The sequence below is a fragment of the Cervus elaphus genome, chromosome 30 (assembly GCF_910594005.1).
Source record: "Cervus elaphus chromosome 30, mCerEla1.1, whole genome shotgun sequence".
NCBI classification, from domain to species: Eukaryota; Metazoa; Chordata; class Mammalia; order Artiodactyla; family Cervidae; genus Cervus; species Cervus elaphus.
This window is the reverse complement of record NC_057844.1, coordinates 82,994,250-83,021,235: the sequence shown is the minus strand read 5'-3', so window position 1 is coordinate 83,021,235 and position 26,986 is coordinate 82,994,250. Positions and strand designations below refer to the sequence as shown.

At 41.7% G+C, this 26,986-nt stretch overlaps 1 protein-coding gene across 3 annotated transcripts in view; it reads right to left on the bottom strand.

The window, feature by feature from the left end:
• MYO16 (myosin XVI) overlaps nt 1-26,986 on the bottom strand; it is a 504,859-nt gene that overhangs the window by 273,433 nt on the left and 204,440 nt on the right. For all 3 annotated transcript variants that reach the window (XM_043891888.1, XM_043891887.1, XM_043891889.1), the window contains 3 exons: nt 20,618-20,743; nt 8,873-8,948; nt 6,081-6,234 (listed from right to left, as the gene is read on the bottom strand). In XM_043891888.1, coding sequence (XP_043747823.1) covers nt 6,081-6,234; nt 8,873-8,948; nt 20,618-20,743 — 356 coding nt within the window. The remainder of the gene's footprint in view (nt 1-6,080; nt 6,235-8,872; nt 8,949-20,617; nt 20,744-26,986) is intronic.

Here is a 26,986-nt window from a genome sequence, read left to right as displayed (position 1 = left end):
TGTGATTCAGTTATTTTGATGGTTAAAGTAATGGACCAAGTAGATAGTTCCCAATTTTAATCTTATGAACATAGCTATATAAATTACTTATTATAGGGAACTGGAGTTTTTCTGCATCAATGAAATAAAATAATGAACCAAAGATTAACATGGAATGAAACATTTCTTAGAAAGTGTTTCAATTAATTGCTATTGTTGACACCCCCCAATAAAACAAACAAACAAAAAATTGACTTTAGGTTTTGTAAAACCTACAACTTAAAAAACCACTTTGGTAAAATATCACTTGTCTCTAAAACAAAAATAAAAATTTCAATGTGTCACTTGTGTTTGGATTTGATATAATGCTGTTTTTAAGACATTCATTTGAGAGTAGTCTCATTCATCTCAGAGGAGTTCTCAACAGTTATCTGCAAAGAAACTTAAAAATTCTCTTAAAGTAAGTTGAATCCAGAATTCTGTGCATTATGAAGGGAGTTTCTGAATATCTCAAAGAGTTACACAGTTGCTTAGTCATCGAGAACAAGCCCACAAGACAGAGGCCACCCTCATAACCCTGTGTTGTACTGCAGTGTGTTTCTGACATAGATGGACCACCTAGAGTCAGCATGAACCCCCAAGGTAAGGCACCATCCTCAGCAAGTCTGTCCCACTTCGGATGTCGGCCACAAGTCTGGGCATTCCCAGGCCACCTGCACTTTGGACCAACTAGCTACAAATTCAGGTGTTCCCTCAACCCTTCTCAGGTTAGACAATTCCCTGGAATGAATCAAGAAAGCCTTATACTTAGTACTGCATGGCTACAAAGTTCATTTGGGTTTTTCCATAAGATTCCAAACCAACTTTTTGGCCAATGCAATATTACACCTTCATCATGAAGTATACAGATCAGGACAAACAGACACACACAGTAAGGTCTTGGAGGGCCCTGAACTCAGGTCCTGTGCCCTCTTTCCACGGAGCAAGGGCACATTATCATTCTAGTATATCGGTGTGTATACCAACCAGGAACAGAGGTTAGGCTGGCTCAAAGCCCTCATCCTTATCCTTAAATAGCATCATTGGATTTTAGATGCTCAGAGTGAACCGAGTCAAAGGGTTGGGTGGATAAGATGGTGGACAGATGGAAAAGAGTGGCCCCGTCTTGTTCTAATCCCACAGGCATCTCTGTTCAGAAAGCGATTCCACAGAAGATGGCAAGGACTGTGAGCTAGAATTTTGTTGAGGCTGCCATCACCCTAACACCAAAACCAGACAAAGAAAACTACAGGCCAATATCACTGATGAACATAGATGCAAAGATTCTGTTTCCTTTTGTATTGCAAAGTTTACTTGTTCATTTTACCTTTTTCCTGAAAGCAAAAGGTAGTTTTCTTTTTTTGTGCCATCTTTGTCTGGTTTTGCTATTAGGGTGATGGCAGCCTCAACAAAATTCTAGCAAACAGAATCCAACAACATACTAAAAAGATCATACATCATGACCAAGTGGGCTTTATCCCAGGGATGCAAAGATTCTTCAATATTTGCAAATCAATCAATGTGATATACCACATTAACAAATTGAAAGATAAATTTCAATTTGAGATATGATTATCTCAATATATGCAGAGTAAGCCTTTACAAAATTAAACACCCATTTATAATAAAAAAACTCTTCAGAAAGCAGGCATAGACGGAACATACCTCAACATAACAAAAAGCCATCTACAATAAACCCACAGCAAATATTATCCTCAGTGGTGAAAAATTGAAAACATTTCCTCTAAAGTCAGGAACAAGACAAGGGTGCCCACTTTCACCACTACTATTCAACATAGCTTTGGAAATTTTAGCCACAGCAATCAGAGAAGAAAAAGAAATGAAAGGAATTCAGATTGGAAAAGAAGTAAAACTCTCATTGCTTGCAGATGACATGATCCTCTACATAGAAAACCCTACAGACACCACCAGAAAATTACTAGAGCTAATCAATGAATAAAGTTGCAGGATACAAAATTAATACATAGAAATCTCTTGCATTCCTGTACACTAACAATGAGAAAACAGAAAGAGAAATTAAGGAAACAATTCCATTCACCATTGCAACAAAAAGAATAAAATACATAGGAATAAATTTACCTAAACAAAAGACCTATATATATAGAAAACTATAAAACACTGATGAAAGAAATCAAAGATGAGACAAATAGATGGATAAGTATACCATGTTCATGGATCAGAAGCATCAATATGGTGAAAATGAGTATACTATACAAAACAATGCAATCCCTATCAAGCTACCAAAGGCATTTTTCACAGAATTAGAACAAATAATTTCACAATTTGTATGGAAACACAAAAAACCTTGAATAGCCAAAGCAATCTTGAGAAAGAAGAATGGAACTGGAGGAGTCAAACCTGCCTGACTCCAGACTATACTGCAAAGCTACAGTCATCAAGACAGTATGGTACTGGCACAAAGACAGAAATATAGATCAGTGGAATAAAACAGAAAGCACAGAGATGAATCCACGCACCTATGGACACCTTACTTTTGATAAAGGAGGCAAGAATATACAAGACAATCTCTTTAAAAAGTGATGCTGGGAAAACTGGTCAACCACCTGTAGAAGAATGAAACTAGAACCCTTTCTAACACCATACACAAAAATAAACTCAAAATGGATTAAAGATATAAATGTAAGACCAGAAACTATAAAATTCTGAGGAAAACATAGGCAGAACATGCACTTGCTTGCTCAGAAATCACAGCAAGATCTTCTGTGGTCCACCTCCCAGAGTAATGGAAATAAAAGCAAAAATAAACAAATGGGACCTAATGAAACTTAAAAGCTTTTGCACAATGAAGGAAACTATAAGCAAGGTGAAAAGACAACCTTCAGAATGAGAGAAAATAGTAGTAAATGAAACAACTGACAATCTCGAAAATATACAAGCAGCTCATGCAGCTCAATACCAGAAAAATAAACGACCCAATCAAAAAATGGGTCAAAGAAAAACAGATATTTCTCCAAAAAAGATACAGATGGCTAAAGAACACATGAAAAGATGCTCAACATCACTCATTATCAGAGAGATGCAAATCAAAATCACAATAAGGTACCATTTTATGTTGGTCAGAATGGCTGCTATCAAAAAAGTCTACAAACAATAAATGCTGGAGAGGGTGTGGAGAAAAGGGACCTCGTTTACACTGTTGGTGGGAATGCAAACTAGTACAGCCACTATGGAGAACAGTGTGGAGATTCCTTTAAAAACTGGATATAGAACTGCCATATGACCCAGCAATCCCACTCCTGGGCATACACACCAAGGAAACCAGAACTGAAAGAGACACATGTACCCCAATGTTCATCGCAGCACTGTTTCTAATAGCCAGGACATGGAAGCCACCTAGATGTCCATTGGCAGATGAATGGATAAGAAAGCCATGATACATATACACAATGGAATATCACTCAGCCATTAAAAAGAACACATTTGAGTCAGTTCTAATGAGCTGGATGAAACTGGAGCCTATTATACAGAGTGAAGTAAGTCAGAAAGAAAAACATCAATACAGTATATTAACACATTTATATGGAATTTAGAAAGATGGTAATGACAACCCTATGTGCAAGACAGCAAAAGAAACACAAATATAAGGAACAGAGTTTTGGACTCTGGGAGAAGGTGAGGGCAGGATGATTTGAGAGAATAGCACTGAAACATGTGTATTACCATATGTGAAATAGGTGACCAGTCCAAGACTGATGCATGAAACAGGGCACTCAAAGCGGTGCACTGGGACAACCCAGAGGGATGGATGGGGAGGGAGGTGGGAGTGGGAGGGAAGCTTTGGAGCGGGGGACACACGTACACCCATGGCTGATTCATGTCGATGCATGGCAAAAATCACCACAATATTGTAAAGTAACTAGCCTCCAATTAAAATAAATTAATTTTTTTTAAAAAAGGAAATAGGAAGTTGGGGTTTTAAATGATGATGAAATACGGGCAACTGTAATTCAGATGAGGTTTTACTTGTAAAATCTTCGGAATGAGGACTAGAGATAAAAAGTGGGAGAAGAAAAAAATATAGAAGAAAAACTGTAGATTATATGGAGGAGAGAAGACATTTTAAGTTCTTTATAGCTCTGTGCTTCTCCTATCAATGAATATGCCCCGATCTGTCCTGGGAAAAATAAGGAAAGGGGGAAAAAAGGAGGGGAGCTTGCAGAAGATCTCAGCAATAGTGAGGAGAGAAGACAGACAGAGATCCAAACTCTCCCCAAACGCTGGGTGTTGTAACCACTGACTCCCACACCACTGGTTAGGAAAGAAATGCTGCTTTGTGAATGATGCCTAAGAGATTTTTAAAGAAATACATTTCTATTTCCTGTCAATCATGTCAACTGTCTGATTCACTGCATACATGGTCTCTACTTGAAAATGTCCCAACATATCTCAGTAAATTGTTGTCCAAACCAATCACCACTGTGAAACTGTAACAAAAATCAACAACCAGTCTTTTTTTTTCCCTCTAAAACATACAAGCATTTACCAGCTTTAAAGAAAGAGTTCTCATTCATAATGTCTGTGACTTCTTTATAGCTGTGGTTGTTGATTTTGTTCATCACTCAGTCGTGTCTGACTCTTTGGGACCCCATGGACTGCAGCACGCCAGGCTTCCCTGTACCTCACTATTTCCCAAGTTTGCCCAAGGGGCTTCTTTATAGAGGAGACTTCAGATGTCCACATTTTTCCTTCCCACACTGAAACAAGGTCTGAAAGTCAGTTACAGAAATCAAGACTTTCTGCCTTAAAACGTAAGTGTACCTAGTTATTTTCATCCTGTCTGTTTATTCTAGTTCATATTTATTTCTAACACTACAAAGATAAAATCATGAATGATAGAAAAAATTTTACAAAATCGGTTGGTTGTTAAACTAAACAAGTACCTGTCACTTGAGTTGCTCTTCAATATAATTTTTGATTTTATCCCCGAAGAAAGTCTTGACATTACACTTAATCTCCGTTGTCTGACAAAACACAAATTCGGAGATGGGAAGCACCTTCCTCAAGGTCCCACTGCTTGTATGCAGCAGATTTCACTTTCAGCCTGAAATATTTTTTCCTCGTGCATTTATGTTATTGAGATATAATCTACATAACACAAAATATTCACACTTTCATGGTGTACAAGTCAGTGCTTTTTAGCACATTCACAAATGCGTGTAACCATCTCATCTACTTCCAGAAAATTTCCATCATCTCCCTAAAGAAACCGCATATCCATTCAGAGGTACTTCCCATCTTCCCCTCACCCCACTCATCCAACTAATAATGTACCTTCTGTCTCGATGCATTCGCTAATTCCAGGCATTTCTTTATAAATTCAGTATGTGGTCTTCTGTCTCTGACCTTCTTCACTCAACATAATGTTTGTAAGTTTCACCTTGTTTACGCATGTGTCAGTCTTTAGGCCATACTTTAGATAGTAAGAAATCATTAGCTTCATACTTAAGACAGAAAACTGTGACTATTTGTATTAATTCCCTCATAGCTCAGTTGGTAAAGAATCCACCTGCAATGCAGGAGACCTGGGTTCGATCCCTGGGTTGGGAAGATCCCCTGGAGAAGGGAAAGGCTACTCACTCCAAGATTCTGGCCTGGAGAATTCCTTGGGGTCGCAAAGAATTGGACACGACTGAGCAACTTTCATTTCACTTCATTTGTATTAATATTCCCTACTTGAGGAAATTTAGCCATGATGATAGTTAACTGGAAATCTCTTGGTTTCGTTAGATAGCTATTGGTTTAGTTAGAAATATGGAATGTACTTAAAAATACCATCATTGGTCTCATGATGAAGGGCTGAAATGGTAATGTTTAAAAACCAGAGGGTTTTCATGCCTAACTTATTTACAGTCCACAAGTAACTTTCAGTAAACACTGCTAGGCAGGCTCTGACTTCTGGCTGAGAGACGGGCTTAACGTTCACTGAAAAGTGACAGGTGACTAGAGAAGATGATCAAGGAGGAAGACTGAGTCCTCGCGAGTGAGGTCGACGGCTTTATGATGGGGGAGGAGGCACTCACAGCTTGCTGGGGAGGACAGGAAGGTCAGGGACGATCTCTTCATAAGGGTCCTCTTGGGCCAAGGTCTGCACACAGAGAGGCGCCTGCATTCTTCCTTCCCAGGCAGACTCGGCCTTCAGCAGCATTTCCTCAATCAACTCCGACGCGGCGACGTCTACAAGAAACCAGGAGGTGATCGGAGCCAGTGAGTGCTGACATCACAGGAAACCACTCCCTTTCAATGACCCTGCTACGCGTACTGTGCTACGACTTATCAAAACAAAAAACATGAAAAGTCCACGGTGGGATTGCAATGGCAGAATCACCATTTTAAGACTACTCCATGGTACATCGGTGAGTGACATAGTTAATTACAAGTGAAAAGAACAAATATAAAAATAATATTCACGGAGTGGTCATGGGGAAACTTTGAAATCACTGAGAAGTTGGGCTTGACACAACTTAAAGTCGGTTTTCCTCCATGAGAATCTCTCTTCATCCTGGTGAATATAAAGTCAAAAGAGGGAAAGAGCTGTACCCTCCCAACAACTGGGCGCTTCTAAAACGTTCAGCAGGCATTCTACAGGCATTCTGCTAAGTGGGCAGATGCACAAATAAATACACTGTTGTGCTTTTTAAAAACAGTGGGCTTGGCCTCTCTCCATGGCCTAGTTTTCACTTCCAATAAGAAACAAAAATAATCATATTTCCCTACAAATCACACCTTAACAATGACATCCGAACATTCTCGGGCAGCACTATAGATGTGCGTTAATCAAATTTATGCTTGTTAGCAACTGAAACTGGAAATCAGTACATCCTGAAGAAAAAGTCACATTCATAACAATTAGGAACTGGATGCCCGCAGCTGCTCCTTTCAGACCCTCACAACTAAATTGTGTGACCTCCCGTGTCTGTGAACTTGAGTTACATGGCTTTATAGGCTGGGTGAAGTAACTCAGCTACTGCAAGAAGATATTTAAGCCAGGATTTGCTCAGCATTTGCTTTAGATTAAATCATTCCTGTGTAATGAGTAGGAGACAGCTCAGTGCCCTCATGTTGGGAGATTATTTCTGTACCGAGAAACAGCGCTATGTCAAACTGCTTTTATCCCCTAGATAATCTTTCATGTGTTCATTCCAAATTCAAAGAACACAAAATAGCAAGAATAGAACCTAGCAGTGATGAACTGACTTTTCTGTGCTCAGCTAAAATGGGTGTCTCGCTCACTGTCCTTTGCACTATTATCTAACTCCTCCCTCTTACAGTTGCGTGAGATGCCGTATGTTCTGTGACTGCTTGAAGCTTCTCACTGCCTTGAAGCCCTCTGTCCCTTGTGTGTGTGAGAAGTATTTTCATTCAATCAGCAAGTGTTTACTAAGAATCTACTATGTTCCCATCACGATGTCTCCTGTGATCAACACGGCATGGAAACCGGATGATGCGGATGCTAGACGCTGCATGAGCAATGCAGGCAAAACTGCCTGAGACTCGTCAGACACGAGGCCCACGGCAGCCGGGGTGAGTCTAGACCAGCAGGTTAGTCACTCCCGGGCTCCGGGACTGTCACTGTCCATCGCCTTGGGATGTCTCTTTTTTAGCAAGTTGACACTAGACCCGAAAGGTCAAAGTGTGACAAACAGGGGTCCCTGCTGTCTGGGGTCAATCATATACACCATTCTCCGGGAAAAATGCCAGAATTACGATCCTGACTAAACGTCACCTTCTATTGGAACTAGAGTTAACAGAGGACGTGACTTGTATTTCCAATAAAAAAGTTTGGAAAAGGAATGGAAAAGCTAAAAGTTTCTATTTACTCTTTTAATATTTACCATTAAGCATATTTTTGGTAGATAATGGTAAGATTACTACCCTATTACTAATATTAACATGATTCTGAAGTTTGAAACTATTAAGCTATCTCACAGCTGTTAGTTAAGTCTTCAGTCTATTTTCAGCAAATAAGATGAATAAACATTAGACAATGATACTTAATTCCAATAAAATAACAAATACAGCATTCTGTCTTAAATTGGAGATTTATCAGGTAATCACACTTCGCCTTGAGACACCCAAGGTGATTGACATGAAATAAGAATCTTCAGGCATGACAAGCTTTTAGGTCACCAGAGGAATAAAAATGAGAAGAATAAGTATATTTATGTTATTCAGGTCAGTTATGACCTTCAAAAATTTTATATTATTTTGTTACTTTGGCTAGACTTTTCTCTTTATTACTTAGAACTTTTATTTTTTAATATACCAAAACACTTTATAGGTAGTAACATTGTCAAGTTTTAAAAATTAGAAAACTAATGTAGCACTCAGTTTTTAAAAGAGTGGCAAAAAGAACTCTAGAAAACTTCAAAAAGGTATTTATTAGAAAATAAGCAACATTAAGATTGTCAAAGTTTTAAATTAGGTTGGTAATGCTAGTCTTTATTGCCTGAAGTATTACAGAAAGAAGAAAATACCATTACCACTTTAGAGTACGCTAAGGAACAAGCATGTATTTTAGAAAGTACATTTTAAAGTAAGCGACAGTGCAAGAATCACTGCCCAGAAAATGTAAGGCCTCAAAAGCACGCTGCAATGAGCACAATGCAACGGTCCCTGTGAGCGCTAGCTGTCCTCTAACAGACTCCGTAACAGAGCGTTCGCAGGAGCTGGTGACCCATGCTTGACCGGCGTGAGGCGGGGGGCGTTTCACAGAACCTCCCAGGGCACACTGCCTCACGCCGCAGCTGGGGCAGTGACGGGTCAGCCACGCCAGGACGATGGAAAGGGACCCGGTGTGATGCTCACGGCTTACCCGAGGCCTTCTCCTCGTGGCAATTCAGAAGGTGTGGATTTGCCTGATGCATCAAAAGCAGCTTCACCAGGTTCGCCTGAAACAGGAAAGGTAACTGACATAGTCACCATCATGCTGGCTACTTAGGATTCAGCAGCAAATTGTCCACAGTTACTATCCTCCAGGGGCACGGATGGAAGGAGAAGGCATTAGCATGACCTACTGCCGCAAAGGTTTCTTACTCTCTGCTTCCAGTTCTTACTTTTTTTTTTTTTTTAAATGACATTCAAACTGTTTCATCAATTAACACATTCAAATATAAGGGTTAAATCATTGAGGATTTGAAAAGGTTCACTTAACATTTCTCAGGTTTATTTTAGGGCATCATTTGGGAGGGAATGGGGCCCCCCTGATGGCTCAGCGATAAGGAATCCACAAAAAAACTGGAGATGTAAGTTCTATTCCTGGGTCCGGAAGATCCCCTGGAGGAGGAACTGGCAACATACTCCTGTATTCTCACCTAGAAAATCCCATGGACAGAGTGGCCTGGCAGAAGACAGTCCATGGGGTCGCAGAGTTGGACCTGACTAAAGGGACTTAGCGCACACACACACGGGAGGGTTTATACGTTACAGGTGCTTTGTTTTGGAGAAGGAAATGGCAACTCACTTCATTATCATTTGCTGGGGAACTCCATGGACAAAGGAGTCTGGTGGGCTACAGTCTATGGGGGTCACAAAAAAGAGTTACACGTGACTTAGCCACTAAACAAGGGCTTGAATTTAACAATTCATGAAAGTCACATTTCTCGTTTCTCTCCATCCATTACAGCACCAGGGCTGATATGAACCCAAGGTCCCACTGGACAGTTAGAAGCACTTCATCTCAAGTTATCAGAATAAAGCACCTTGATGAGAGATTAATATATATTTTAGAGTTTATTATAAAACACATGATACATACAAAGAGTACATATAATGGGTATGTACCACTGAGAGAGCAAATAATGAAACAGAGTCCCATGCACTCAAGTTTTTAAAATGCCATTCACGGTATTTCTGTGTGTTCTTCTCCCAAATCACCCCTGTTCCTACTTCCCAGAGTTGGCCGCTGTTGTGGATTTGGTGTTAGCCACCCCCATGTTTACTTTGCATGGTTAGACCTTAGGGATGGGAGGACCCCAATCAACATGTCGCTTGGCTTCATCTGTTTTTGTCATTCACAGAAATGAAAGTCCTGATGTATGAATTCTTCTGTGTTTTACTTTCAAGAATGAATACTGCATTTCTGAGCATCCTTGGAGGTGATGGGTTTAACAAACCTTCATTCCTTGATTTGGCTGCACAGAATTGCATTGTATAAACATATCACCATTTAGCCACCTTCCTCTTAGTGGACATTCAAGCCACTGCAATCATTCATCTATAGTTACAAATAATGTTGTTATAAATACTCTAGTTTATATCTCTTGGTGTACGCCCTGTTCAAGATGGCAGTGGTGATAGGCTATGTGCAGAAATCTTCACTTGGCATTGGAGCTGTGAGCAAAGTGACTGTGCTCACCCCAAACTCCTCCCTCTCCTACCGAGAGAGCCCCATAAACCAGCCCTGCCCACCCCTCTCCGTGCTCTGATCAGAGAATAAAGCTTCCACACAGGGGACTATAGTCAATATCCTGTAATAGACCATAATGGAAAAGAATATTAGCAACAGTAAACATGTATCACTGAATCACTCTGCTCTGCACCAGAAACTAAAACAGCATTGTAAATCAACTCTACATAAATTAAAAAAGAAAAAAGAAAAAGAAGCTCCCCTTTGGTTCTGAACCCAGCTGCTCAACCTTGTTCTATTGGTGTGAGTGAAGCAGGCAGGAGGACCCTTTCTGGGACCAGATTTGAAAGGGTGAGTAACAACATCTCAATAATATTCATCTCAATACATGCATATGGCTTACTGACCCATTTAATTAGGTCTTCTTTAACTTTTATTATATTGTTTCATATTTATATTATATTGTTAAATAGTTTCTAATGTATAAATCTTACACACCTTTTGGAAAAAAGATTTCTATATATTTTATGCTTTTAATGAAATACTGTGAACAATCTTGATAAAATCATTTAATGGTTCTAGTTGTTGTTTTTTTTAATTTTGGGAGATTCCTTTGGAATTTTTATTCTTTCTTTTCCTAACTTTGTCCTTCCATTTCTTGGTTTATTATGTTGATTAGAAGGGGGCTGGCTTTTCTGGTCTGTGGCTCTGTTGTTTTTGCAACACTTGCAGGTCATTCTCCACCCATGCAAGAACTCTGTCCAAACATTCCCAAGTATTTCCCCACCCGTTGCTTACTGATCTTGTTAGTGCTCTCATTAGAAAATGAACTACATTCTAAATAGTCTGTCCCCTTGCTAGCTTTCCCACAGGTCCATCCCAAATCAGGGTTTGGCTTTACAGAACATAAAATATAACAGTAACACTTAAATCATGTTACAGCAGACTGCTTCTATTTAGGGTTTATTTTTATTTCCAAATATACACAGTTTACTAAAGATACGGATGTTCTCTTGAAATCTGAAAAGATATAATACATAGAGCGGGGTCCCAGGACATTAAAATGGGTATAGGAAAGAGTTTTGTTTTATGTAAAAAATGTGAGAGATCTGCTTGCTTTTCAACCACAAGAAAGGAAGGGAGGTCAGGAGGAAAGGATTGGGGGGCGGAGAGAACCAAGTGGAGAGAGGGAGGAAGGGAAAGTGGAAGAGAAGAAAAGGAGAAAGGAAAGACAAAATGCAAACCCAAGAATTAAGTAAGATCACTCTTACTTTGTGCACAACTTTGAAAAAAACAGCAGCAGCTAAAGGCTTTTACGTCTCTCGGCAAAAATGTCAGATTGTCGCAGTCTTAACAATTACTCTGCATTTTCGAAATTCAATTCACTCTTCACAGAACTCCAGAGAGAAAACAAACCACCTCCCTCCACAGCTTCCCCTGTACCTGCAGAAAGCATTTAAGTCGTCAAAGCAAATGGCTTCCTACATGAAAATCTTTAAAAACAAAAAGCACTTCCATTTTATTTCAGGCCTGTAAAAACAAACATTCCTCTGTGGAATGAAGAAGCTTCTCTCGCTTGGGGAATTCCATTCCTTTTTTTGAAAGTCAGTAATTCCCAAGCACTTCCAATTGAAAATCAGCGAGGCATGTTCCAGAACTAAATTAAGCAGGCCAGCGCTGATTTCACTTTCAGAGTAGTCTGGAACATGTGTCTTAACCTCGGGAAAGATCTTGGCAGTAAATGACTTCAATGCTAGTAGTAGAGTGTGGGACCAAACAAGGATGCACCTTCATTATTACATGAGCTTTATAGTCACTGAAACTATCAAAGGGGGTAGTAAGGTGACCGACATTCTGGGTGCATGTGCCTGAGTGTATGTGTGTAAGGAGGCTCTACATGGCTGATAGAAAATGTACTATTTAAGCTGAAATTTAAATTCACACTGGCTATGGACTTTACTCATTCCTTGGATAATTATATTTTGGTTTGGATAAATTCACCAAAATTAATTCCTTGATGGTCATCTCAAGTGACTTCTTTAAAAGGTAAAAAAATAAAATGAGTGTTCAGAGACAGCCAAATTCCTAGCTCAGAAGCTAAAAGAGATTGTTTCACTTAATAAAGAGAAATTATAATGTTAATGGTCTCTGGGAATTCAGAATTTATATATACCCTCCACTCACTGGCTCGCATGCTACATCTTAATGAGTAAATGCATCCAACTCAGGACCATCTGAAAACCATCAAGTGAACAGACTCCTCGATGACCTCCTTAGACTGCTAACACGTTTTGCCCTTCATGGAACTCCCCCTCCATCGAGTGCAGTTTCTCTGACGCGTCCATCAAAAATTTCTGTGTCTAGCCCCACCTGCACGGGCCCAGATGTCTTCTGGATCGCCACCTGAACATGTCTCCCGTTGGCCCAGGAGTCTCATGGTGTGTGCACCCACCCTTTCTTCACACACGTGTTCAGTGACGCGCTGAGTCAGACAAGCGTCGGCACAACTAGAACATTCACTGACTCTCGTTAATAAGTACTAACTGAGAGCTCCGTGCCAGCCCTCTGCAGACAAGAAACCAGGACTGCTCTCAGTTCTCCCAGACTGGACAGCAATAAGGACGAACGTTAGAGACATGGTCATTGATGTGATGGGATGGGTACAGGTGCTAGGTCGGGTGTGAGAGGGGGAATCTCACTGGGACCCAGGAAGGTAGGAAAGACAGTCAGTGAAGTGACTGCTCAGAGTCACGCGGCAGGGCAGACACGGGTGAACCCGTCAACACTTCTAGGAAAAGCAAAGAACATGAAAAGGATGAACATGGTAGCCTATTCCAGAAATTAAAAGAAGTTCAGTATCACTGTATCCTCCAACCTGGTGGGGGAACAGGAAGAATCATGCTGGATAATTAAGCAGAACTCCTGGCACATGGGGACTCATGAACTGTTACAGAATAGGTATTTTATGTCACCAGCCATGGAAAGGATGGTGGACTGAATACTTTGATTATATTTCCACGTAGAAATCTCGCTGTAGCCCCACTGCTGAGAGTGGAGTGGGTGAGGACCAGGGGACTCTGCTAGGAGGCTGATGGGTTAATCCAGACACCACCATGCTGATCACGGGGTGAGGGCAGACCACCGAGGATGCAGGGATTGGTCGGCCGTGGTGGTGACTCAGGCAGCTTGAAGCTATTCACCAGGGAGGAGTCTGCGTCACACTGGTTTCTCAGTTACAAGACGGGCAGGAAAATGACCACGCCCAGGATTGTGGTAAGAAAATGATGAAGCACAGAGGGAGGGACAGACAGGGGATGGGAGAAGAAGAGGGAAATTCCCTTTGTGCCAAAGCTGAGGTTGAGGACAGGCTGACAGAGACAACCCACTGGGTAGCGGTCCTCATGGGCTGCGAAACTCAAGAGAGGGCTTTGGGTGTCGTGATCTTGGAGAGTATTTGAAGCTACAAGTGTGAGATTCTCTGAAGACATGTAAACGCTGAGAGACAGGGAACCTAGGATGCACCGCTGAGTTGATCGATATTTGATGCTCAGAGTGGTAGGATGAAAACCAGAGAGCGTTTTCAGATCTTTCCAATGGAAAAGGAAATACCAAAAGTAAAAAAAAAACTCTGAATGTGTCTCAATTCTTACAATAATTGGGTAAAACATATTTGAGAATACAAATAACTCCTTTGACCATCAAGATACTCAGATGTGTGATACAAATACTTTTGAAGGGAAGGAGATTTGTGGATATAACATTTGTATGATTATTTTATCTTTTCTTTCAGGATTGCCAATCCTATTATAAACACTAAAAATATGTACAAAGCTAGAAGCAAATTCATTTTATGTACAACTCATAAAGACTGTAAAATCAAAGGACTTATTGCTAGCATAACTTATTCAGTTCCTAGTTTTAGACAAGAATAGGCATCTATTATTTTTCTCACTGGAAAAGTTAACATATTTATAAACGCAAGTTTTAAAATATGTATACATGTCAGTTATAAATCCCAGTACACACGTCAATTATAAATATTTTTATAAATTATGGACTGCTTTCTCCATAAAGATATTTATATTTGTAAGACTTTTATAAGAAACTGAAGTTGCTATGAACATCTGTAAAAATGTCATTAGTCTCTCCAAAATATGAGGCTTTCTAAAACATTTTTCCACTCAACTGAGATGTATTTATTTACTTCTTTAGAGAGTTATAAATCTCCTGGGTATATAAACTGATATCCAGATAATAACTCTTTTGAAGTATCATTCCCAAAATGAATATTAAATGGTATTTTTATGGGTGAACAAGTTTTTAAAATATCATATGGTTATTTTCTTGACAAAATAATCAAGATGCAATCTGCTCAGAATCCTCTATTAACATAAATCTCAGTCACTTCTTGGATCTAAATCAAGGAAGAGTATTTTGCGTTTGGAGTTTTCTATTCTAATAGAAAAGCCCTGCTCTATGACTCAGGGCCAGCGCTCAGCTTCTGGTTCTGGGCTGATAGATCCAGCCATTCAAGTGCTTCAGTGACTCTGCTGGACACCATGAAAGCACACAGGGAACTCAGATAAACTCTGCTGTGCTGGGTCTTATCTTCTGGGGGTGACTCCATTCGCGTAGGTTAATGGAATAAAATGGAAAAGACAGATGATCGGCAGACCCTATCCTTAGTATCAAAATGTTTAAGGATTTAGAAAATTCTGAATCAACGGTAAGTCATTTTCCAGAGATGCAGAAGATAAAGGTGAGATGCCTTTGTTTAAAATCTGCCTCATGTGCACACCGTGAATGGCTACTTTTGGAGAACTTTGGGCTGGACATCTGTGTGAAGCTAGCAGCTGGATCAGTTGACTTGGACACTGGCTCCCTGACTGTCTGGTACATTTGCCTCCATAGTCCTCCCCAATCTTCTGAGCTAGGTAACCAAAAGTGGATGGTTCTCATTGATCAAAGACCCTGGCTGGGGCCAGGCTCTAGGCAGGGAGAATCAATGAGTCTGGTTAGGCTCACACGGCCAATGAGTGGTGGAAGGTGCCCAGAGCCAGTGAGAGGCCCCAGAAATCCTCAGAATGAAGCTGGTTTAATCCCTGAGATGTGCAGAATGACCTGCAAGTATGCTGGGATGCAGAGGAGTGTCTGAAAAATAGAAGGAAATATAGGAATCCCCAAAGAGAGAAATATGTTTTATAAAAGTTGGGGTCAGATATTGTGCAGCTGGTTTGGGGGGGAAAATGCAGCAATTGTAAAGCATTTCTTAATTCATTTATTGTCATTGTTCAGTTGCTCAGTCATGTCTGACTCTGCAACCCCATGGACTGCAGGACGCCAGGCTTCCCTGTCTTTCACCATCTCAGTAGGTGATGCCATCCAACCACCTATCCTCTGTCATTCGCTTCTCCTCCCACCTTCAATTTTCCCCAGCATCAGGGTCTTTTCTAATGAGCTGGCTCTTTGCATCAGGTGGCCAAAGTATTGGAGCTTCAGCTCCAGCATCAGTCCTTCCAATAAATACTCAGGACTGATTCCCTTTAGGATGGACTGGTTGGATATCCTTGCAGTCCAAGGGATCTCAAGAGTCTTCTCAAACACCACAGTCCAAAAGCACCAATTCTTTGGCGCTCAGCCTTCCTTATGGTCCTACTCTCACATCCATATGTGAGTACTGGAAAAACCACAACTTTGACTATACGGACCTTGTTGGCAAAGTAATGTCTCTGTTTTATAATATGCTGTCTAGGTTTGTCAGAGCTTTTCTTCCAAGGAGCAAGCGTCTTTTAATTTCATGGCTGCAGTCACCATCTGCAGGGATTTTGGAGCTCAATAAAATAAAGTTTGTCACTTTTTCCACTGTTTCCCCTTCTATTTGCCATGAAGTGATGGGACCGGATGCCATGATCTTAGGTTTTTGAATGTTGAGCTCTAAGCCAGCTTTTCACTTTCCTCTTTCATCTTCAAGAGGCTCTTTAGCTCAGCTTCAATTTCTGCCATAAGGGCAGTGTCACCTGCATATCTTTGGTTATTGCTATTTCCCCCGGCAGGCTTGATTCTAGCTTGTGCTTCATCCAGCCCAGGATTTCACATGACGTACTCGGCATAAAAGTTAAATAAGCAGGGTGATGACATACTGCCTTGAGGTACTCCTTTCCCAATTTGGAACCAGTCCGTTGTTCCATGTCTGGTTATAACTGTTGCTTTTTGACATGCAGGTTTCTCAGGAGGTAAGTAAGGTTGTCTTATACTCCCACCTCTTTAAGAATTTTCCACAGTTTGTTGTGATCCACATAGTCAAAGGCTTTAGCATAGTCAATGAAGCAGAAGTAGATGTTTTTCTGAAATTCTCTTGCTCTTTCTGTGATCCAACAGATGTTGGCAATTTGATCTGTGGTTCCTCTGCCTTTTCTAAATCCAGCTTGAACATCTGGAAGTTCTCGTTGTCATCACTCAGCTAGAGCCAGACGTCCTGGAGTACAAAGTCAAGTGGGCCTTAGGAAGCATCACTACAAACAAAGTTAGTGCAAGTGATGGAATTTCAGTTGAGCTATTTCTAGTCCCAAAAGATGATGCTGTTAAAGTGCTGCACTCAATATGCCAGCAAATTTGGAAAACTCGGCAGTGGCCACAAGACTGGGAAAAGTCAGTTTTCATTCCAATCCCAAAGAAAGGCAGTACCAAAGAATGTTCAAACTATTGCACAATTGCACTCATTTTACATGCTAGCTAAGTAATGCTCAAAATTCTCCGAGCCAGGCTTCAACAGTACGTGAGCCAAGAACTTAATTCTTTGACCATTAATCATGAATAAATGGTGGGTGTTAGAAATGCAGCACATACAAGGGAAACACAGTAACAATAACGTTTATCTTAATTACTCCTCCTTTTGTAAACTACATGCAAATGTTGAATCATATTTCCCACAGAAGTTCATGACTATGTTTCTCTAGGCTGAAAACATAGATCTAGAAAACCTAATGTTCGGGAAGGTTGTGGAATGTGACAGGCAAGGGGGTGGAATTCTGACGTCCTCCGATGTTCCGTGCCTGATTCATCCATGACTCTTCTACCTGTTGACTTTTGTGTGACAACAGTTACAGGAAGTTTCGTGAACGAAGCGGCACTCGTATTGGGCTTATAGGTCTTACACCAAGCTCTACAAGTCTTCCAGAAATAAGCATTTTTTTAAAAAAACAGAAGTGGTTGTTTTAAAACATACCAGCTCAGACTGACTTCTTACTGGTCCTCCCTGCTAACTGAAATAAACCCGGGAAAAAGCAAGCAACCCCAGAAGAACTCTGACAAGTGGAAGAAGGAAGAGGGACTGGCTTAGTGCCCGTGGAAGCGGGGAACCGCAGAGAGGCAGGGCGGTCTGAGTCCTCACACGCAGCCGAGGAGGGCACCTCTGGGCCCGCTGCTGCCAGCCCAACCCAGCAATGGAGCTGGGGGGCAGGGACATGCTTCCCACCTCTTTCAAACTGTGTCTCCCTGACAATGTCAGGTGGAGCCAGCACCACGACCCTGCGAACAGTAAGTGCCAGGGGAGGCACTCTTATCCAGTGAGACTGATACGCCGCCCCCCCCTCCATGAGAGACAAGGGTGGCTGGGGGAGGGGTCTTGCCAGCAGAGGGCACACAATCAAAAGCCCCCAGCCCTGGAAGTCTGCTATCTCCATAGAGATTCTCCTACCCTACCCAGAGACTTGGGCAGCTTGGCCCAAGGAAACACCTTCCATCCCTCCTGGGGCACCGGAAAGAAACCAGCAAGAACCCCAGGGACCCAGGTAAACCAAGCATACCGAAATAATGCCTTGAAGGATCTGAAAACTAAACCATCACTGGGCCCACCTCCCACTCAAGTAGACCACAACCCGGATGCTAAAGCCGAAGAGAGCGCTGCTGCTGCTGCTAAGTCGCGTCAGTCGTGTCCGACTCTGTGCGACCCCATGGACCGCAGCCCACCAGGTTCCCCGTCCCTGGGAGTCTCCAGGCAAGAACACTGGAGTGGGTTGCCATTTCCTTCTCCAATGCATGAAAGTGAAAAGTGAAAGTGAAGTCGCTCAGTCGTGTCCGATTCTGTGCAACCCCATGGACTGCAGCCTACCAGGCTCCTCCGTCCATGGGATTTTCCAGGCAAGAGTACTGGGGTGGGGTGCCATTGTCTTCCCTGTGAACAGAGCTACTGTTTGCTAAGACAGAAGATTTCCACAGGGCCAAGATTCTCCTAACAAAACAGTCAAAATGTCCAAGAAACAACTAAAAACCACTCATCCTAGTCAAATAAAAATCAGAAGAGCACACCTTGATTGACAAAAGACAATCGGCTGACACCAAAATCAAGATGAAGCAGGTTGAAATTATTCGATGATGATTTTAAAGCAGCCATCGTAAGAATGCTTCAACAAGCAATTACAGATTCTCTTGAATCGTAAAACAGAACACCCCTTCAAAGACACAGAAGTTATAAGAAAGAACCAAAGAAAAATCGCAGAACTGAAAAATATCATAGCAAACAGAATATATCAACTCATACCAAATATTTCATTTACCCTGAAGGCAAATAAAATAAAAAACACAGTGAGTTCTGATAAAACCATTTAAATGTCTAATAATAGACCTATCAATAGTGACATGACTTTAAATTTTTTTTTTTGTTAAATCTAGTCCTGTTCCTCCAGAGTTGATAATCTTATGAAAGTGGTTAAGGGAACCAATTAGTTACTCTGAAATGATGCCTGACCCAAAATCTAAAAGTCCTGTCAGCCAAAGTGAAAAACTGGATCAAACGATGCATTCAAGTTTGCGCAGTGCTCTGCTACATTCCACCACTTTCAGATTTAGTTCCTTCTGGAAGCAATCTCCAACTACCTTGGGCACATTTGGATAATTCACTCACCATCACCTCTTCAGCACAAGCCATTAAGTTGTGTCCAAGGAAACAGTACTAGCTTATAAGTTCACGTCTCTATTTTCACAGAACTTCTCCCCTAGCGTATCCTGGGATGCCGCTGTGCTCGGGTGGATTACTGGTATATTGATGGTATTGTTTTGATGCCCCAGGACTCCTGTGATCTTGAGAGACCTGGAAAGCCAGAACTCTGAGGCCAATGGTTTTAGCTACCTCTAGCCTCAGCTCCTCAACATAGCCATTCACGTACACACACACGCTTGTGAGAAGCACAGACTTGTGTTACTAACAGCATGATAAAAGTGTTTGTTGAATGAATGAATTTTTTTCTACAGGAAATGTTGTCAAAGCAAACCGTGTTCCTACTACTTTGGAAGAAGCATATCCCCAAGTAATATACTTTTCCTAAGATGCTTGAGATACAAATGATTTCTGTGTTTTCAACAACTGGATGATTCAACTTGTATGATACATATTCTACACATTGGCTAGTATCTAAGGGATTTAACTTACTATAAATTCAGTGAGTGACATAGTTTACACCAAACTAATGCTTGGACATCAACAAGTTTAGCTCAAATCTTCATATGTATGTAACCTAAGTTATATTTTATACTATTAATACTAAGACTTTCCCTAACACAACATAATATATATTTTTTAAAAAATCAACTTTAACATTAATTAATTATTATGAATACCTTAATCACATTCACTCACATAAATTAAAATTGTATTTCTTCTTCATAGTATGTCATAACCTAGTGAGAAGTTAGTTTGTGCAATAGTAACTCAAGATATATTAGCTATAGAGAATCAATTGAGAATCAATCAACTGAGAGTCAATTCAGAGAAGGAACTATGCTATCATCCTTCATTTGTTACAATGAAATATAATTTACTAAGGAAAATTAAATATAAAATGTAATTTTGCTTTAAATCTACTAACTGCAGAAAACAAACACAATCATTATAGACTCATGAAACCTGTACACTGAAAAGGACTATATAGTGTTAAAAAAAATAGTATTAAGACCATTCTATAAAGACTGTTTCTGGTTTTGACTATTTCTCCAATGAGTCTGAGTACATTATGCAGAGTGCTGAGGAATGTAGGTTATGAAAGCTCCCTTGGAAAGTAAATGTTTTCTTTCAACCAAAAACATATCTCCTCAGTAAAACAATCCCATTAAAAGTCAAGTTACATCATGCCAGCACACATTTTGAAAAAAGTTAAATATGAAATGATGCAGTGATCATAAGATAATTTTTAAAAACGAATTCAGGGCATACGTTACCTGGCCATACTTTGCTGCCAAGTGAAGCGGGGTCCAGTACTCATCGTCTGCAGCGTTGAGGTCCCCACCATGTTCCAGGAGAAGGGACACCACTTCCTTGTAGCCACTGGCACACGCCATGTGCAACTGCGACAGAAACACACTTTGTCATTTACTGTGAAAGAGCAGTGACAGCAATGTAGTTTACTTGGTGGTTTAAAGAGATGCATTTAATGAAGTATCGGAGCTAAAACACAAAGACGTTTAAAAACGAAGTTATATGTAACTGTATTCACTTGTACAAGTGGACATCATTGTTCTTTGTTACGGGTTAACTGTTATTTCCTGACTCTGACACCATGCATTTTTTCGTGTAATCGTTTCCCTCTCCAGTGCTCCTTTCCACTACTATGATCTGAATATTTTCAAACACAAAATAAAATGTTTAGGTACATTATCCCTTCTTTTTTTAAAAATTTACTTTTAATTGAAGGGTAATTACTTTACAATGTTGTGTTGGTTTCCGCCATACATCAGCATGGATCGGCCATAGGTACATACATGTCCCCTCCTTCAGCCTCCCTCCCACTTCCCACCCCAAATCACCCCTCCAGTGTGTCATAGCACTGCCTTGAACTCCCTGAGAAACACATCAAACTCCCACTGGCTACCTGTTTTACACGCGGTAATGCATGTGACTCCATGCTGCTCTCACATTTCTTCCACCCTCTCCTTCCCACAGTGTCCACAAGCCGTTCTCTATGTCTGCATCTGCATTCAGTTCAGTTCAGTTCAGTCACTCAGTCGCGTCCAGCTTTTTATGACCCCATGGACTGCAGCACGCCAGGCTCCCTTGTCCGTCACCAACTCCTGGAGCCTGCTCAGACTCATGTCCACTGAGTCAGTGATGCCATCCAACCATCTCATCCTCTGCCGTCCCCTTCTCCTCCTACCTTCCCAGCATCAGGGTCTTTTCCAATGAGTCCGTTCTTCTCATCAGGTGGCCAAAGTATTGGAGCTTCAGCTTCAGCATCAGTCCTTCCAATGAATATTCAGGACTGATCTCCTTTAGGATGGACTGGTTGGATCTCCTTGCAGTCCAAGGGACTCTCAAGAGTCTTCTCCAACTCCACAGTTCAAAAGCATCAATTCTTCTGTGCTCAGCTTTCTTTATGGTCCAACTCTCACATCCATACATGACTACTAGAAAAACCATAACTTTGACTAGATGGACCTTTGTTGGCAAAGTAATGTCTCTGCTTTTTAATATGCTGTCTAGGTTGGTCATAACTTTTCTACCAAGGAGCAAGTGGCTTTTAATTTCATGGCTGCAGTCACCATCTGCAATGATTTTGGAGCCCAAAAGAATAAATCATCTCCATTGCTGCCCTGTAAATGGGTTCATCGGTACCATCTTTCTAGATTACATATATATATAGACAATATATGCATACATGCATATATATATATATAAATATATATATATATAATTAACATGTTATTTTTCTTTTTCTGACTCACTTGACTGCGTATAATAGGCTCTAGGTTCATCCACCTCATTAGAACCAACTCAAGTGTGTCCCTAAAAATGCTGAGTAATATTCCATTATATATATGTACCACAGCTTTTTTATCCATTCATTTACCAATGGACATCTAGGTTGCTTCCATATCCTAGTTATTGTAAACAGTGCTGCAATGAACATTGGGATACATGTTGTCTTTTTCAATTATGGTTTTCTCAGAGAATATGCCCAGTAGTGGGATTGTTGGGTCATATGGTAGCTTTATTCCTGGTTTTTGTTTTTTTTTTAAAGATATCTCCATACTGTTCTCCACAGTGGCTGTATTAGTTTACATTACAACCAACAGTGCAAGAGAATTCCCTTTCTTCCCACCCTCTCCAGCATTACTAACAATTTCCCCCTTTTATGTCTGTTAGCATTTGCCTTCTGTATTGAGGTTCTCTTACACTGGGTGCATAAATATTTAAAATTGTTATGCATTTCCCTTGGATTGATCCCTTGCTCATTGTGTAGTGTCCTTCCTTATCTCTTGTAATATTTTTTTAACGTCTATTTTGCTTGATATGAGAATTGCTACTCCAGTTTTGATTTCCATTTGCATGGCATATCTTTTTCCATCCTCTCACTTTCAGCCTGTACATGTATCTATGTCTGAAGCGGGTCTCTTGTAGACAGCATATATATGAGCTTTGTTTTTATGTCCATTCAGCCAGTCTGTGTCTTTTGGTTGGAGTGTTTAATCCACTTACATTTACAGTGATTATGAGTATCTCTGTTCCTGTTGGATTCTCTTAATTGCTTTGGGTTTGTTTTTGTAGGTCTTTTCCTTTTGTTGTGTCTACAGAAGTCCCTTTAACATTTGTTGTGAAGCTGGTTTGGAGGTGCTAAATTCTCTTAGCTTTTGCTTGTCTGTAAAGCTTTTATTTCTCCATCAATTCTGAATGAGATCCTTGCCAAGTAGAGTAACCTTGATTGTAGGTTTTTCCCTTTCAGTACTTTAAATATATCCTGCCATTCCCTTCTGCCCTGAAGAGTTTCTGCTGAAAGATCAGCTGTTAATCACATGGGGTGTCCCTTGTATGGTACTTGCTGCTTCTCCCCTGCTGCTTTTCATATTTTTCCTTTGTGTTTGACCTTTGTTAGTTTGATTAGTGTGTATCTCAACATGCTGCTGCTTTATCCTGTACAGGACTCTCTGCGCTTCTTGAACTTTATTATTTCCTTTCCCATGTTAGGGAAGTTTTCGACTATAATCCCTTCAAAAATCCCTCAGATGCTTTCTCTTTCTCTTCTTCTTCTGGGACCCCTATAATTTGAATGTTGGTATGTTTAATATTGTTCCAGAGGTCTCTGAGAGTATCCTAAATTATCTTCATTCTTTTTCTTTATTCTGTTTGTTAGCAGTTATTTCCACCATTCGATCTTCCAGCTCATTTATCTGTTTTCCGCCTCATTTACTCTATTGACTTCTTCTGAAGTTTCTTTAATTTCAGTAATTGTGTTGTTTGACATTGTTTATTCTGTATTTCTTCTAGGTCATCATTATATGTGTTAAATAATTCTTGCATTTTTTCCTACCTATTTTTCAGATTTTGTATCATCTTTACTACCATTATCCAGAATTCTTTTTCAGGTAGTTTGCATTTATTTGGTCTTGTGAGTTCTTAACCTTGTTTCTTCATTTGAGCAATATGTCTCTGTCTCTTCACCTTTTTTCTAACTTCCTGTGTTTGAGGTCTCCTCTTCCCAGGTTTTAGGGCCGTGTTCCTTCTTCCTCTCGGTCTCTGCCCTTGATGGGTGAGGGTGGTCCAGTGGCCTCTGTAGGCGTCATGTTGGGAGGGACTTGTGCCCGCGCTCTGGTGGGAGGAGGCGAGTCTGCCCTCTGATGGGCAGGGCTGTGGGGTGCTGTGTGGCGGGGTGCCTGCAGGAAGCCTGTCTGCTGAGCCTGTGTGTTTGTCTCACGTGGTGCTGGGGTGAGGTGTCCAGATGCTGCCAGCAGTTGCGTAACGCTGGGTCTTGGATCCAGCAGGAGGCCTTCATGGGAGTTCTCACTAATTAGTACTCCCCGGGGTCAGGAGCTCACCAGTCCAGGCTAGTGTTCTGGACTCACTGCTCCCACTCCAGAGGCTCAGGTCCGATCTCTGGCCAGGGAACTGAGATTCCACAAGATGTTTGTTATGGCATTAAAAGGGATTAAAGGAAACACACAAAAACAAGAAATAAAGCAAGACACAAAAGACGAACCCCAGACAAGTGGTAAATGTAAAATCAGACCAAAAACAAAAAAAACAAAGGAACACACACACACACACACACACACACAGACAACCAAAATAGTTCAAAGGAAACAAAGCACAAGAAAGTGACCTGGTGAGCAAAGAAAACTAAAAATAATGCCGGCCAATTAAAAACAAAACTAACTAAAACACAAACCAGAAAACAAGACCAAATCAGAGTGCCAACTGGTGAATAAAGCAAACAAAACAAACTAACAAACATGATGAAGCAAAGGAAGAAAAGAAAAAAAAAAAAAAAACAGGAAAGCAAAGTTAAACAGAAGTATATAAAAAATACTTCATATATTAAGAACAACTACAACAGCAAAAGAACAGTAAGAAAAACAAGCAACAACAACAAAAAAAAATTAAAGGAAAAAAAAACCATAGAACCACAAAAAGCCAAAGTAAATGAAGTATATAAAGAAAATAAAAAGTGTGATTAAAAAAAATTCTCAAAAGCTTAAATAGAATTAATAATAAAACAACAACCACAGAGAAAGAAAAAAAAAATCCAGAATCAAGTACAGAACGATTCAAAATACAGTAATAATAAATGTTTTTCTTAGATCTCAGCTGTCAGAGCATCCTTCCCCTCACTGGGAATCACAGCCCACCTCACCTCCCAGGATGCCCTCCAACCCTGCACTGGTCTCTAGACCCGCAGTGGGGGCAGCCCAGACTCTAACCTGGCCAATTCCTGCGTGTTCTTGCCTCCAAAGTCTACAGCTGCCAGAGCTAGGATGTTTTCTTTAGCGGGAACTCTCACTGTCTTTTTATATATTCCACAGACACAGAGCCTGCCGAGTTGATGGTGTGGATTTAATCCGCAGCTTGGCCAGCTGGTGGGAAGCCTTTCTGTCCGCTTCCGTAGCCACACTGCCCCTGGGGTTCAGCTGTGCTTCCACCTTCACCGCTGCCCGCGTGTCTGCACAGGGGTTTGCTCCTGAGACTGCCTGGAGGACCTGGGTCTGCCCGGGTGAGGGCTGAGCGCGGAGGCGGCGCAGCTGCCTGGACCGCGGGGACGCTGGCAGCGCCAGGGACACAGGGGAGCTGGCAGCTGAGGGGCACAGGAGATCGGCCCTCTTGGAGATTTCTGCTAACCTCTGGCAGCTCTGCCCCAGCGCGAAGCGAGCGTGGGTGGTTCAGCTGCCTGGATCGTGGGGACCCTGCAGCGCCAGGCGTGCACGGACGCCAGGGGCCTCGGATGCAGGCGCTGCGGCACTAGTAGGCCTCTCACCAGCCCCTGGCCTCCGGGGCCGGTCCTTCTCTATCGCTCAGCACAGCGGGCACTCAGATGGTACCCCTGGCCGGGGCCCTTCTCCATCGCTCAGCACATCAGGCACAGAGTGCCAGCCTCTCTGTGGTCCTCTGTTGACCAGCCGCCGGCAGCGGCCACGTGGGGAGAGAAAGACTGCAGTGATGGTTCCGCCCCGGGCGTGACCCAGCAGCATCGCCTGGCCTCCACGGCTGCCCGGCCTTCCTCCGACGGCACTCCCCGCCGCGCTCTCCTCCCTCAAGTCTGCTCGGGCCACCTCCCCGCAGTCAACAGCAGATCCTGCCCTGGGATTGCTCTCCAATCCCCAAGCCCCAGCTCCATTCCAGAGGACGCGGGTCCCTGTCCAGGTATGTAGTGCTGTGGGCAGGACTGTCTGAGGACTGTCGCCGATGAGCTGCTGCGCTCTCCAGGAGCCTCCGATTGCCCTGTGTCCCGAACAGTCGCCCCGACGGGGGATCGGACCCCTGCTTCGGTCCCCCCAGCCCCACCTGCTGTCACGGGTGCAGGTCTGGTCCTGTTCAGTCTCCTCCTTCACCCTTCCGGGTTTTGCGAGGATCTGTACATTTCTCTCCGGTGCCCGGGGACGCCTGCCAGCTTTCAGCTGGTGCCCTGTGAGGTCCTCCGCATCCGAGGGTGTGTTCCTGACGCATCCCTGAGAGGAGCCGCACTCCACCCCGCCCCCATCCTGTCTTCCTGGTTTCGTTTCTTACTGCAAACTGAATTACCATGATGAGATCAGGGTATGGAGGAAGTGTTCAAAGTTTTCTTATAGGGGAATTCTGCGTCTAAGGCAACCGGATTTAAGTTGTCATCACACTCATGCATCCCTCATAGCTCAGTCGGTAAAGAATCTGCCTGCAGTCCAGAAGACCAGGGTTCGATCCCTGGGTCGGGAAGATCCCCTGGAGAAGGAAATAGCAACCCACTCCAGTATCCTTGCCTGGAAAATCCCATAGACAGAGCAGCCTGGCGGGCTGCACCCCATGGGGTCGCAAAGAGTCCCACAGGACTGAGTGACTAACACGTCACTTAACTTTATCATCACACTCAACTTAAACTAAGCTATTAAGTAACTACATGATTGATTTTGTGATCATAATAATTAATTATAATAGTAGTTAAGATCTATAAGGAAAGGAAAAATAAAAACTAATCAAAAGTAGTAAGAACAAGGTCTTCTAGGTTTTGAAGCATAGAATTTTGTAGCACAATTCCTTTCCATTTTTATTACAAAGACAAAATTACGGTAAAGTCAAAAGAGTTTATTAAACATAAATCTTGATAAAATTCAGCAAAAATTTTGCTTTAT